The sequence below is a fragment of the Andrographis paniculata genome, unplaced genomic scaffold, assembly GCF_009805555.1.
Source record: "Andrographis paniculata isolate CXL003 unplaced genomic scaffold, ASM980555v1 Contig55END, whole genome shotgun sequence".
NCBI lineage: Eukaryota > Viridiplantae > Streptophyta > Magnoliopsida > Lamiales > Acanthaceae > Andrographis > Andrographis paniculata.
In genome coordinates, this window is record NW_026137590.1 from 942,150 (window position 1) to 955,884 (window position 13,735).

General features: G+C 35.8%; 2 protein-coding genes across 7 annotated transcripts; both read right to left on the reverse strand.

The window, feature by feature from the left end:
- Positions 1-145: 145 nt before the first annotated feature.
- On the reverse strand, positions 146-5,707 carry LOC127256178 (uncharacterized). Of its 3 annotated transcripts, none has more exons than XM_051282032.1 (5): positions 5,339-5,707; positions 3,738-4,017; positions 2,571-3,645; positions 1,596-2,466; positions 146-1,513 (listed from the first exon to the last, which is right to left on the reverse strand). In XM_051282032.1, the coding sequence occupies exons 2-5, from the start codon at positions 3,918-3,920 to the stop codon at positions 583-585; spliced, it is 3,060 nt and encodes a 1,019-aa protein (XP_051137989.1). In that variant the 5' UTR covers positions 3,921-4,017; positions 5,339-5,707; the 3' UTR covers positions 146-582. The 3 variants fall into 3 exon arrangements, with proteins under 3 accessions (XP_051137989.1, XP_051137988.1, XP_051137987.1); XM_051282031.1 differs by having other exon boundaries at positions 3,738-4,085; XM_051282030.1 differs by having other exon boundaries at positions 3,738-5,707.
- Positions 5,708-9,700: 3,993 nt separating this feature from the next.
- LOC127256461 (uncharacterized) lies at positions 9,701-13,386 on the reverse strand. Of its 4 annotated transcripts, XM_051282481.1 has the most exons (6): positions 13,133-13,386; positions 12,974-13,011; positions 12,747-12,890; positions 11,864-12,024; positions 11,661-11,719; positions 9,701-11,011 (listed from the first exon to the last, which is right to left on the reverse strand). In XM_051282481.1, exons 5-6 carry the CDS (start codon positions 11,698-11,700, stop codon positions 9,948-9,950), a joined length of 1,104 nt encoding a protein of 367 aa, XP_051138438.1. In that variant the 5' UTR covers positions 11,701-11,719; positions 11,864-12,024; positions 12,747-12,890; positions 12,974-13,011; positions 13,133-13,386; the 3' UTR covers positions 9,701-9,947. The 4 variants fall into 4 exon arrangements, with proteins under 4 accessions (XP_051138438.1, XP_051138440.1, XP_051138437.1 ...); XM_051282483.1 differs by lacking the exons at positions 12,747-12,890; positions 12,974-13,011; positions 13,133-13,386 and adding an exon at positions 11,269-11,329 and having other exon boundaries at positions 9,701-11,022; positions 11,864-12,076; XM_051282480.1 differs by lacking the exons at positions 12,747-12,890; positions 12,974-13,011; positions 13,133-13,386 and having other exon boundaries at positions 11,864-12,077.
- Positions 13,387-13,735: the final 349 nt, after the last annotated feature.

Below are 13,735 nucleotides of genomic sequence, written 5' to 3' on the forward strand. Positions count from 1 at the left end.
TCACAATCACAAATCCCAATATGTAAGAATGGAAATGTGAATGTGACATCAAAGTCAAATTTGGAGTGGCCCATCAAGAAATGACATAGTAAAGATAAAAGGGCATCATCACCTTAATTTCTAATAATCCTCTCATCAGAGATGGTTCAAAAGGGCAGCTAGGATTTTTACTTCAAAAAACACAAGACAACTATACAATAAAAATCCCAATCCCAAATTCCAAAAAAAAGGTAATAAAGAGGAATCAAGGATATAAGAGGATATCATGTTAAAACAAAACAAAGCAGAGCCAACCAACCCAACCCAACCGGCCCGGCCAGCTACCCTTCCTTTCGAAAAATACTAAACCAATACATATATATATAATAGAACAATAATACTTATAATTATAAAACTAATAACAATAAGGGGCAGGATAATAAAACTCCTAATTTTGAAGGGGCAAAAGGAAAGAAGGGTGGAAAGGCTTGCTACCTATATAACAAGAGGCATTGACGCTCGTCCGAATCTAAGGCTACCGGAAAAAATACGACGACGACGGGACGGAAAGCGCGCCGCTTTCGTCACTCAGAGTTTGAACGGTCAGGAACGATAGCCGGTGTTCGGGTTTCCGCCTGGCTCAAAATTGCCGCTCGCTACTTGGTTGTGGCGAAATCGACGGATACTCGGAGGATTGTCAGAGTGCAGGCGGCGGTGGCGGTGCGTCGTTTCACCGCCACCGCATCTCCTGTCGTCATAGTTGTAATCCCGACCGGTATTGCCGGGCTTAAACGGGAATCTTCCGGCGGGGCGACTCATGGGTCTGTAGTAGTCATTGGATTTCAACCGCCCGGTATCTAATCGCCTCCGCCGTAAATGATTCTCCGTAAAAGTATGATGATCTTCAGCCCATCGGGGGTGGTTTCGCGGCGGGGAAATGTAGCCGTCTCCGTAATCGGGAGCAAATTCCGGTATCGAGAACGGCACAGCCCTCATTATCTGCCGTCGGATTGGCAAGATTCGGTCGCTCTGGGGGCACCACAGCCCGGGAGATCGAGGTCGAGATCTCGATCGGGATTTTCGTCGGGGTAAAGGCATGTGTGCATTTCTACTCGAACTCGGGGAGAAGCTTTGGTCCCGTCTCGACGAAATATAACGCGGAAATACACCGGATTCGTCGGCAAGAGGATCGAAATCTTCCCGGAAAGAATGATGGTTCGAGCGTCGCGAATAATGTCCCCTACTTCCGTAGCTTCCGACCCCCCGTGATATCGGGATTCTTTTCTGCACGGAGAGATAATCTTCCCTCTCGGAAGACGATCTCATCAGAGGTCTATGCGGGCCTTTCAACATATAGTTACCCATTTGTCTCGGATCTTGGACATCTAACCTGCTTCTCGGCCGGGTGTAATTACGCCAATCGGATCCCGGATAATTCGAGGGATACCGCATTCTCGATCCCCAGGATGCCATGTGACGATCGCCTTCTCTGTCACCGTGATTAACAGCAGGTCGAAAACCAGGTCGACGTGATCTGGGGAATAAAACAAGAAAATGAGAACCTCATACAACACGAATAAAAACTCGTCAACTTTGAACGAAATATAAACGTATACCTGCATTGTGGATCAAAGAAGCCGTCCTTCCCGTTGTTCGGATCCAAAGAAGATCGTGCTTCGATACGAGATTGAAGTTTGCCTCTTGGCATCTTCGATGCATATTCATCCATTTGCGACATTTTAACGTCGACTGTCTCCCTTCCATCACGCACCTGTCTTCTTCTCGCTATCTCGTCATTTTCCCCGACATTTATTTCCATCGACAGCTCAACGGCGGTACCGGATCCAGCATTCGATCCCTTCCCGCCTCTATCATTATGGTCGGAATCATTGGGTAATCTTTTCACCGATGAATTTCCCCTTTGAGTCCTATGAGAACCCTCCGAACCATCCTCCACAATCTCCGACACAGGGTAATCAACAGCATTAGGTTCATCTCTATTCCTTCCATCAGATTCGTAGTCGACACACTCATTTTCCAACTCGTTGTCCTTCCAAGAATATGAAAACGAAGCCCTTAACTCTCCATCCTCGTATGGAGAATCATAACCTTCCTCGAACCTAGTCAATTCATCTCCATCGTCTTGAGAAACGTCTGAATCGTGTTGGTTATCAAAAGTGCTTACAATTATCCCGACCGAAGAAGACGGAACGTCGCACTGCAGACCAGCACTAGAGCTTTTGCATGAGTCTTCTACAGTAATCTCTTTCGATCCAAGTTTTTCGATAGAAGATGGACCATCAGATTGTAGTCCAACGCTAGAGCTTTTGCACGAGTCTTCTATGGCAATCCCCTTCCACCCCTCATTAGGGAAGTTGTTATCTACATTGGTGGCAATGGATCGATCCGATTTTAAGCAACCAGGAATGACAGTTTCGTCATTTTCAATCTTGCAGTCGATCGTCTGTGCAAGTTGAATACAAGTGTCTGCAGCAAGAAAATTCGATATTACGAAAAGTGTAACAATAATAAACCAAAAACAAGATCTAGAATTAACATATCACCAAAGAAGATCAATAAAAAGTACATACCAAGTGCAGGTTCGGAAATTTCAGCGGCTGCCGAATAATGTACATTGATATCTTGAGTAACTGTCTGAATCCCATTAGAGATTGCAGTGCTCTCAACTTTGTTCATAATACTGGAGCAATCTTTCTGTATTACAGCTGCAGTTTCCGATCGGGTGCTGTTTATTTCCTCAGAGACCATAACATAGGACAAAGTAGCATTATCCATTCTAAAGAGTTGATTCAAATTATCTTTGTGGATATCAGAGCTTAAATTTTGATCTTGATTCTTCTCATCAGCGCCTTCTTCAAGATCGTTTTCAATAGCTCGATTAGGTATCATCGTATTCTTTTCAGAACAAGTTGTACCAATTAATTCATCTCCCGTGCCAGTAGGATCAGAGAATACGGGATCAATAGAAACAATCTGCTCGTCTCCAATATGGCTGCCATTATCATCATACGGCTCAACCCAAGCGTCCATCACTGCATTTAGATCCCAATGCTGTCTGTTTACTTTTGGTGCACACTCACCGACTGCACTTCTACTCGAGCCTTCAGCGACTGAAGCTGAGTATTTTGTAACTAAAGAGCAATCACTACCCTCATTCGCAACAGCTGGACTTGGGAAATTCTCCGACTTATTAACATTCAAAGATGTTTCTGATTGTGCTGCAGAACTGGATGCATTTGAGTTATCGGGTATGGTAGAATCATCTTCAGCAACAAGAACGCCTTTCTTGTCATTATCATTATCATCGTTATCAACATCCATGCTTGCCGCAGCAGCCAGAAGTTCAATACCAAAGAAGTCGCACCCTGCATCATTATATTTACACTCACGGAGAAGTATATGGTCAAACCCTTCGCCAAATCCAACTTTTGCAGAATCAATTCCTCCTCCTTTTTTGCTAGATATCCTCGGACTGGAAGAATAGCCAGAATACATAAGTTCCTCATGGCCTTCTGAATAGAGATGAGTTCGTGGAGTTGCAGATTCTTGATGAGACAATGGAGTCTGAAGTAAATGCCGTCTTTTCTTGATCGGCACATTCTCTGAGTTACCGGGACTTGATTTGCCACAAACAACTTCAGTAAACTGCCACGTGTCAACAGATAATGATTGTTAGTAACTGAAGGATTCATTTTGGATATACAAACATTAAACTAAGACCATACAAGACAAAATACCTTGTCTGAATCAGATCCGGAGAAATCTCCTACTCTTTTGGGGCTAATGGAATTCCCTGTTTTAGAAATACCATAATAACTTCTAGCTGTTGACTTCCTGGATCGCCTTCCTTTTGTCACAGTCTTCCAATTAAGTTCGGGATTTGTGGAGTTCATAACTTCAAGACTCACGCTTCCTTGCATTTTGCAGATACGGTTCTATCCCATCAACTCCAAACCTTCTACTGACAAAAATTCTTCTTTTGACTCCTCCACAAGCAGACAACTTCACAAATTTCCTCTAGACAACGATATAAGCAGGCTTGTCGAATACAAAAGTGTCGAGTGAAAATAATTTGAACACTCAAACTGTCAATTTCAGTATAAAATGATTCAGAAGAACAGAAGCTTCATATATATGAATAGAATGCACATAAATGTATATTCTTCCAGCAATAACCCCACATTTCACATGAATCTAAAAGCAAATTAGATCAGTAGAATAACAGAAATATCTGCACATCCACAGATAGACCACGGGACCATGGCACAATACAAAATTCTCCAAGCAACCACTACTGCGAAAAATATGAAGTAATTCGAAGATTCAGAGCGGAAGGCTATGAACTAACAACCAAAACCTCCAGATTCCAAAAACTTTATCTGTTATACGTTCTAAAGCAAAACTGATCAGAACTAAGGGCTGATTTTCAGCATTTTCCGTTCAAAGACAACCCATGTTTCTGGGTATATAGTTTAAGAACAATAATTTAAGTGGAAGAATCCAAACGGGCAGGAAGTTTGAGATCAAAACAGAGCCGTTCAGGCATAGTTTAAGGAATGACAATTGAAGTTTCCAGATGGGCTCTCATACAAACAGATCATACCCTTCAGCTGTCAAGATGTGGGGATAAAAAAAGATTTGATTATTGTCGGCTTCTGCTTTATATAAACAACGTCCAGAAGCTAAACCCATCTGCAAAGTATATTTTAATGGAAGGATCTAGCAGTATCCCGAAGCCTTTGATCTACCAAAGAACTTGCACACATAATAAAGGGAGGAGAAAATCCGGCAGCAAATTTTCAGTAGATAGATCGACAACAACTCTCGTAAAGAAAACGAAATCGATGACTTTATAAATACGCAGGCTTCGGCGGGTAAATCGGAGACAACGATTGAAAAAAAAGGCTCACTTCTGAACAGGCAAAAGAAAAACAATCCTCTGCAACGAGATCTCTATCGGAAGAAGATTTCCATGCCTTGTAACATGTTTTTTAACAATAAACAACCATTTTTATACGGTAGAGACGCAGCAGAAGCCATGAAAAACCAAATCAAATCTTCGAAATCAGTATTTCACCAAAGATCCCCAAATACAGATCATCAGCTCGAACCAGCTCGTTATTTGCTTCACCCGTCGTAACCTTGACCTAAAAAATACTCAGATTTTGATCTCGACATCCCCAGTGGGGAAACCCTAGAAATCGTCCAAAACCACATATCCTGATCCCCAAAAAGCAGATTGCCTAGATCGAACGACGGCGGAGAGCCGGAGACGATGCGACAAACACAACCAACACACAAATCACGCAGATTATCAAAAACTTAGGCTATCAAATACCTGTTTCAACGTTTCAATAAATTAAAATCCAAAAACTCCTCGGATGTCAATCGAAACTCCTCCGCTGGCCCACGTCTCACAATATCTCACGATATAAACTCCACCGCTATGGTCACGCTCCACACACAAATTCCCTCCGCCGCAAAATTTATCTCCGGCGAAGAACACAACGAATGCACCACCGCTTCCGTATATATCCTCAATCAGATCACCACAGTCCTGTTGACGGCGTCCGTCACCCTAAAACTCCCCGCCGATCGACGCCAGCCGTGTGATTCCACCGGCTTCTAGAATGCTCTGTCCAGCATCTGAGAACAATGGAGATGCGAAGAATAACGAGCTTTAGCGGAGCTGCGGAGGCCATGTCGTCTTCTTTCACCACATATTTATAGATGGAATTATGACCAAATTGCCCCTGTACTTTATGTAACAGACGTAAATACCCTCAGATACCCTAGCTCTGTTCGTAAACGCTTTGTCGGGTAATGACGCTCGCTCGCCACGTACGCCCTCAATCAACGGCGCTGATCACTCTATCTCATCTGACTAATCGCATCCAGCCGTTGATTTTCTATCACTTGATTAGTTGAGTTTGTCTTGTGTTTTTTTGGGAACAAAAAACAATGGGTTGGGTATTATTTTACTCTTTATTATTGTTATTATTAATATTTTTTTTAATTTATTTATACTCTTATAACTTATTCATTCATAAATATATTCAAGAAGTATAGAATATTTATTTAAATATTTTTAAAATTATATATCAATAAAAATATATGTAATATGGAAATTGTGTTGTAAGTAATAAAAATTTATATAATAGTACAAATAAAAAATAAAAAATAATTTATTTATAATTTATATAAATTAATTTTATAAAAAATAAATAGTTTAATATAAATAAAAATACTATTAAAATAACTAATCAGTCTTATTAAAATTAAATATATATATTATAAAATTTAAAATATAACTAAAATGTATAATTATTTTTTAAAAGAATTACTCTCTCCGTTCCAAAAGTAAGCTTTTTGCAGGTAGTTTTAAAAATATTAGTATTATATTGGGATATAGTAGGGATAAAGTAGAAATAACTAAAATAACCTTATTAGTATGTATGATATAAACAATGACATTTGTGTAATATATTGTAAATTGTAAGATATTTGTAATGTTAGGTAGATAGTACAGTTACTAAAAAAAATAATTATTTTGTTATGAGACGGACTAAAATGAAAAAATGAATAATTTGTTATGGGACGAATGGAGTATATAAAATGTGAAATGATAAAAATATATAACATTATAGGTAAGAATAGAGTATTATTTTAAAATTTATGTGCAAACAAACCATTACAACTAAATGGAAGGAGTATCATGAAAAGTTGAGTCCTGCGTGCGATGTTGTATATTATAAAATTAATTAAATTAATTTATATTTATTAAATATATATTAAATTAGTAAAATATATCAATAATAAATATAAATAAAGGTTAAATTATAAATATAAATATAAAGAAAAGGAAAAATGGAACGAAAGGGAAAAGATAAGGTAAGAATGGATGAGTGGCGATGTGATGGGCAAAAAAAGAATTATATAAAGAAAAAAAAAAAGATAACAATAATACATGATCAAAATTTGTGTGGCTAGGATCTCATATTCCATATTTGCTTTAAATTTATTTTAAATTTTTTATAAGAAAAAAAAAAGACCAAATTAATTATTGCTTTCTTAGCAATTTAATTTGATATTTGCATTTCTCATAATAAAATACTCAATTAAAATATAGTAATACATAATCAAACATTTATTAATATTATTAATTATGTAGGAAAATAATAATAATAATAATAATTATTATTATAATAATATAAAATGAAGCAAATGAAGCATTTATCCGTTAACCAGAGATAAAGAAGAGAATATACAAAAGACAGCATCTCCATTTGCTTCCCCTCTAAATTTTCCCATCTTAGATTGTTATATATATATATATATATATACACAGTATTATTACTAATAAATAATAAATTATTTATTATTTTTAAAAAATTAATGGGATTTTATTTAAGTGGATTTTGTAAAAAATGACTACATCTGTTAAAGAAGAAAAAATGTATGCAAATAAATATAGTTTTCATAAATTTTATAATGTTCAAATTTTTAAATAATAGTAAAAAATTAGGATGAAGAGTACTCTTCAGTTATGCGACAAATAACTTTTTTTTTTTCTTTTTTTTTTTCGTTCTTAAAAAATGACTTATTTATATTTTTAATAAATTTATTAATTTTAAATATATTTAATAAATATAAATCAATTTAATTAAATTTATAACTTTTTATACGTAAATTCACTCAAATCCTTTTTATTTTTATCTATTTTCTTAATAATTTTTTTTTTATATTAAAAATATCTTATTTTTTTATAAAATTAGTTTTTAGTTAATTATAAATAAGTAAATAATTTTTTATTTATTTGTATTATATAAAATTATATTATCTACAAAATAAGTAAATAATTTTTTATTTATTTGTATTATATAAAATTATATTATCTACAAAATAATATTCATATTGTATATATTTTATTGAGATATAATATTAAAAATATTTAAAATACTAACAATACTATTTATATAAAAACTTATTATTAATAACTTACTCATCTATCTTGTCTAGTTAGAATTTGAATAAATAAATATTTTTAATTGAGATAGTTTTATAATTTGATATAAATAAGTTTGATGTCATATTTAGAATATTATTACTCCCTCCGTCCCACATAATTTGTCCCTATTTTCTATTTTCGTTCGTCTTACATAACTTGTCATTTCTATTTTTGAATATATAATTATGCACTTTAATCACATTTTAAATTTTATAATTTTTTTAATTTTAATTAAACTATTTACTTATCTTAATCTTAATATATAATTATTTTTACTAAATAATAATTATTTTTACTAATATACTTCTTAATTACTTACTAATTATACTTTACCTAAATTCTCGTATGTACGGTAATAGTCCCATATTTTCTGGGACGGAGGGAGTATAAACTAAGTATAGTATATAAAAACAATAAAATGAGTGTTCTTTTAAATTTTAAAATATACTACTACTATTATTATCTGAAAAGCACAATTGCCATAGCCCAAGTGAACAGCCCAACAAATGGTTCGACGCACGGCCCGATGTGTGGCCCAAACAGTTAGCTCACGAGCACAGCCGAAAGCAGAAATGGGATGGCCCGCCACTTAAATTTGTTAGGATAATAAATAATGTTAAAATATCAAAATCACTTTATACATTTCTATGGGCTAATAAAATACTTTACTCCCTATGGTTCAAATTTATTCTCATTTTTATTTTATTTTTTTTTATTGTCATCTAAACTTATTTCCCTTTTTATTTTTAGTAAAAGAATACTTTTTTATTCTACTTTTTCTTTACTAAAAAAATATAAAAAAAATTCTATCTTTAAATATTTTTCTTAAAACTAATGCCTAGTTAAACAAGGACACAATTGAATGACGAAGGAGCATTATCCTTTACTTCCTCTGTCCCACATAATTTGTGTCCGTCCCACTTGTCCTTTCTATTTTGGAAAATATAATTATGTACGTTAATCGCATTTTAAATTTTAAAATTTATAATTTTTTTAATTTTAATTAAACTATTTACTTATCTTAATCTTAATCTAAATCTATAATTATTTTTACTAAATAATAATTATTTTTACTAATACACTTACTTTTTAATTGTATCTACAGTAATAGTCCCATATTTTCTGAGACCGAGGGAGTAATTTACTATAAAAAAAAAATAAAAAAAATACCAAAAGTGTTAAAAGTATTTAGGTGAATATCTAAAACTTAAAATGCATCACTTTACCACAAGCAAAGAAATTCCTCAAAAAATCCCAACAATACCTCTAAAGAAAGAAACAAAACTAAAACTAACCAAAAACAAAGCAGAATGACAAATATAGGCTACATTATCAATCTGCAATTCAATATGTAACACAGACATATAATTGATTGACATAAAAAAAAATGCCAACATACCTCTAGAGAAACAAACAAAGAAACAAAATTCAATGACAAAAAAAGCAAGAAAGAATGCAACATTAATCTGCAATCCAATGTGTAACACAACAACAAAATAAATTCAATTCAATTCAAATCTACAGTGAGAAAATAGATTTGACATAAGAAAAAAACATAAAAAAATTCTTCCAACAAAATTCAATAACTAAGAAAGAATGACAAATACAGGCAACATGAATATGTGCTGCTATATATATATATATATATGTATGTATATAATCTATATAGGCAGGCCATTCAACAAAACCACATGCAAGCCATCAAACATATATATATATGTATATAGATATAGATAATATACATTTAAGTTCAAAATCATGAGAGTAAAAATCATGTGCTCGCTCACAAACCGTAAGAGAAATGAACAAAAAACAAGGCCTCCAGATTATTACTAAGTAAAAATTCTTACGTACCTAGACAGCCTCGGTGGAGGAGTCATATTCGTCGTGGTCGTCATGATTGTCGCCTGTCTGTCTGTATGTATAGTCTGTCTATCTGTCAAGACTGCATAACTTTACTCTGTGTAATGCACGTTTGTGGCGCCCTGAACGCTTGGCATTTCCACGACGGCATTAAACTGTCTCCAGAAGTCGTGGTTGCAGTATGGCTGTCCATGCAATCTTCGCCTCGGGGTTTCATCTCCCCGCCCTTCGGGCTGCTGGTCTGATCCCGGAAACTACAAATGCTCAAGGGCAATTTCTTCTGCTTAGTTCGTCCCCGTTTCTTACCAGTGCTGTCCGGTGACTCAGAAGACTTATTATCCTTTGGGGGAATGCTAACTCCGTTTTCTAGCTTTGGTGGTGATCCATCTCTGTCTCTGTCTCTGTCATCATGTTTCGATGTGTTCAAATCTACCATAATCATGTCTATATCCTTTATGGGACCTTCCATGTCTACCTGACCTCCTACACCATTACTACTCTTGCTCGGGCCTTCCTGATTGAGAGGCACACCATTGTGCATACTAGTCTTGAGCTTTTTATGCTTTTGATTCTTCGAATCAGACTTCAAAATTCGTGGGGAACTATTAATGGCCTGATGCAGCTTGCGAGCCAATTCTTCATCTGTCTTACAATTAGTATTTCTCTTATTCCTATTGTAAAAAGCCTGTACAGGTACGTGTTTCTTCATCTTGTTCTTCTTTTGATGCTTTTCCTTTCCGGACGCCTCTTCTGAAAGAGAAGCCACGAGATCCAGAGCACTCTTGGCTGCAGCCATGGCTTTTGCGGCTTTTGCAGCCTTCTGTTCAGCATTAGCCCTTGCAGCCTCTGCAACCTCTGCAGCTCTTATAGCCGCACATCTAGAGGCTTCAACGATCTCCTCGTTTGAAAGATTACGGTCGCTGCTCAAGTGAAGCCTCATCAGATTATTAAGGCGAGCGTTGTATTCACTTTCTGAACTATGGGAAGTAGTAGTTGGCATTAAAGAATGAACATCGGAGCTCTGCCTCTTCAATCCAGCCAGTAGTCGCTTTCTAGGCGGTAAAAGAGCATCTGCATTCAAGTGGTTAACATTGCAGGTATTTGTCTCCATTTTCTTTAAGCTACTGGCCACCAAACTTTCTGCAAAAAAGCTTCACAACAATGGCTATCAATCACCAAAACAAAATTGATATACAGGGCAACAAATCAGGCTGATTTGTAAAACCCAGAGCAGATTTAACCGAATCTTTCGTTAATACTGACATAATTACAAACTGCAAGCATAACCCAATGTAAATCTGTATTGAATTAAAAGAACGGTGGAAGTGAAATCGAAAGAGAATCAGTCTATTTCAAATGTAGAAACTTATCAAGTTTAGCAGCCGTTATTTCATTACAATCAAGCAGAAGCACGCTAATTGACATATGATATCCTTCCAGGATTCTTTGTATGCGAATCTAAAAAAAATTAAGCAAACCATTAGATGCAGTCAAAAGTATCAGATTTCTTCAATTCCTAATTCCTCACATGCTAGGGCAGATTAAAATTAGGGTTTCAAACACAAAGAACAACCCATTTATTGAAGAAAACAGTTGGCAAACCACATGCGTAGAAAACCCTACGGCTTCCTCGGAAGCCACAGATCCACCATAACACAAAATTAGCGCCAAAAGACAGATTTGCTAATTTAATCCAACGACGACGATGAAAAACCTAAAAACACACCTATAAGAAAAACCTAAAAAAACACACGATTAAGAAAAAACCAAACGATTCCAATCCACATACCTACAAACAGCATAAAATCAACAGCAGAACTCCAGATCATCCATCCACACAAAATCCAGCTGCAACAAAACAACAACAACAACGATTAACTCCCCCCCAAAAACCAAACTATTCAAAACCTCAGATCAATCCCAATTCCCTCCCCCGCAATTCACACGCTCATCAATCAATCCAGCCGGAACGAACCACCCCCGCATACATACCTAACAGAAATGCAGCCGTGATCAGATCAAGGAGCGGCTAATTATGCTCGTCGGATCACCACCACCACCAATCGAGCCGCGAACATCCGCGGCGAGCGATCTCACAAAGCTAGGGATTCAAAATTTTGTTCGATTGTGCGCGTGTTCCGTGTAAAAATTTCCTGTCAGGGAATTTTAGGCACTACGTATGTGTTTTGTAAGAAGAGAAAAGAGATGAAAAAGCTTTTTGGAGTGATTTCTTCATTTCACCATATATAACTGAAATGACAGAAATGCCCTCGTGATGAGGCCGGCGTGACGGAAATGCCCCCGGCGTTGCCCTAAACATCAACGTCTTCACATTAAAATCTCTACATGTCTTTTGTAGACCAACTCCATTATTATTACTTATTTATTTATTTATTGATTTATTAGAACAATTTTGCTTAAGTAATGTTGCAAAAGGCCAACTACTTTTATGTGGACCATTTTTTGATACATATATATGAAATATCTCAATTGTAATTTTATTTACTTATCTTATTGATTCATGATGTTCGTAATTTTCTATTTACTTTGACTTTGTTTTGATTATAATTTTAAACACAAACTTTAATTTAACATTTTATTTCAAATCAATTTTAAATCGGAAGAATTTACGACCACTCTATGGTGTGTCAATTATATTATATGATCGCATACTGATCTTGCAAAACAATGATCTTCGATAATTAAGAAAGATCATATGTGTTGATCAGTTGAGAGACTTTACGATCACATAATACATCCGGCTCGCTATAGAGTGGCTAGAGTTTTAAAATTCATTGTCATTAATCAAGAAGAGGATCATACTAGCCAGAAAACATAATCCAATGCATAGTAAAAGGTTACTTGGTTAGATTACCAGAGCTGAGCTGAGATCCTTGTCCATGGTGGGGTTTGGGTGATTCGGGAGATTGAAATTCTTGCACCGAGACGACTGGTTAAACTTGGAAGAGGTCTTCACCCAGAGTCTTGTCGATTTTGTATGTTCTGTGCTGCTCTTAGGCTGTAAGAGTTGGAGTATCAGTTTTGACATCACAAAGATCGATCTTAGTACTCAGTCTCGAATAAATGGATCTTAGGACTTACCTGGTCTGATGAAGCCTTGAGCGCCATTGTTGGCGTGTCTGGAAGCAACAGATAAGGGCAGAGTAGTTATAGTTACACATGTAATAGTCGATGTCCACAGATCATTGGCTGGAAATGGCTAAGCAATAATTTTTAGATCAACTGGGAGTTTTCGGATACCTGCCATTTTTGGAACTTCTCTTTCTTTGTTCTGAGTTGCAGAAGTCCTTCTTGAGCTTGATATATATACAGTGGGAGCTCGCCGTATTGCTTTAGAGATCAATGTGTAAAGAAAATGTCTGCAGGGGAGATTGTTAGCAATAGAGATGAAGGTTACCTCTGCATAGAGTAAATTTGAGTTCTGGCCTCCAATGTGGCGATGGAATAGGGTCGACATGGACACCAATTATAAACTAAACACAGTAAAAAATAATGATATAACCTCAAATCTAAGATATAAAAGACCATTAGTTGAAATTTGTAAGATATGAAAGGAAAACTGATCTAGTAATATCCAAAAAATCTAGTTATGAAAAGAATGTGAATCTAGTAAGTGTAAAGATAGTGTACAAAATTATAAAGGCTGCAAGTGCAATCGATAAGCATCTAATATAGGTAGTAAGTTCGAGAGAGGTAATAAAAGAGTATAATGCTTCAGAGCACTTGCCAAATTCATCTAGGCTTCTACAATGTGGCATACAAGGTCCAGTGCCCAGTGGTCGAGACTACTTTCAAACATGGTGTAGGGCATACATGGCTTCTTGTTGTAGGTATACTTTATTA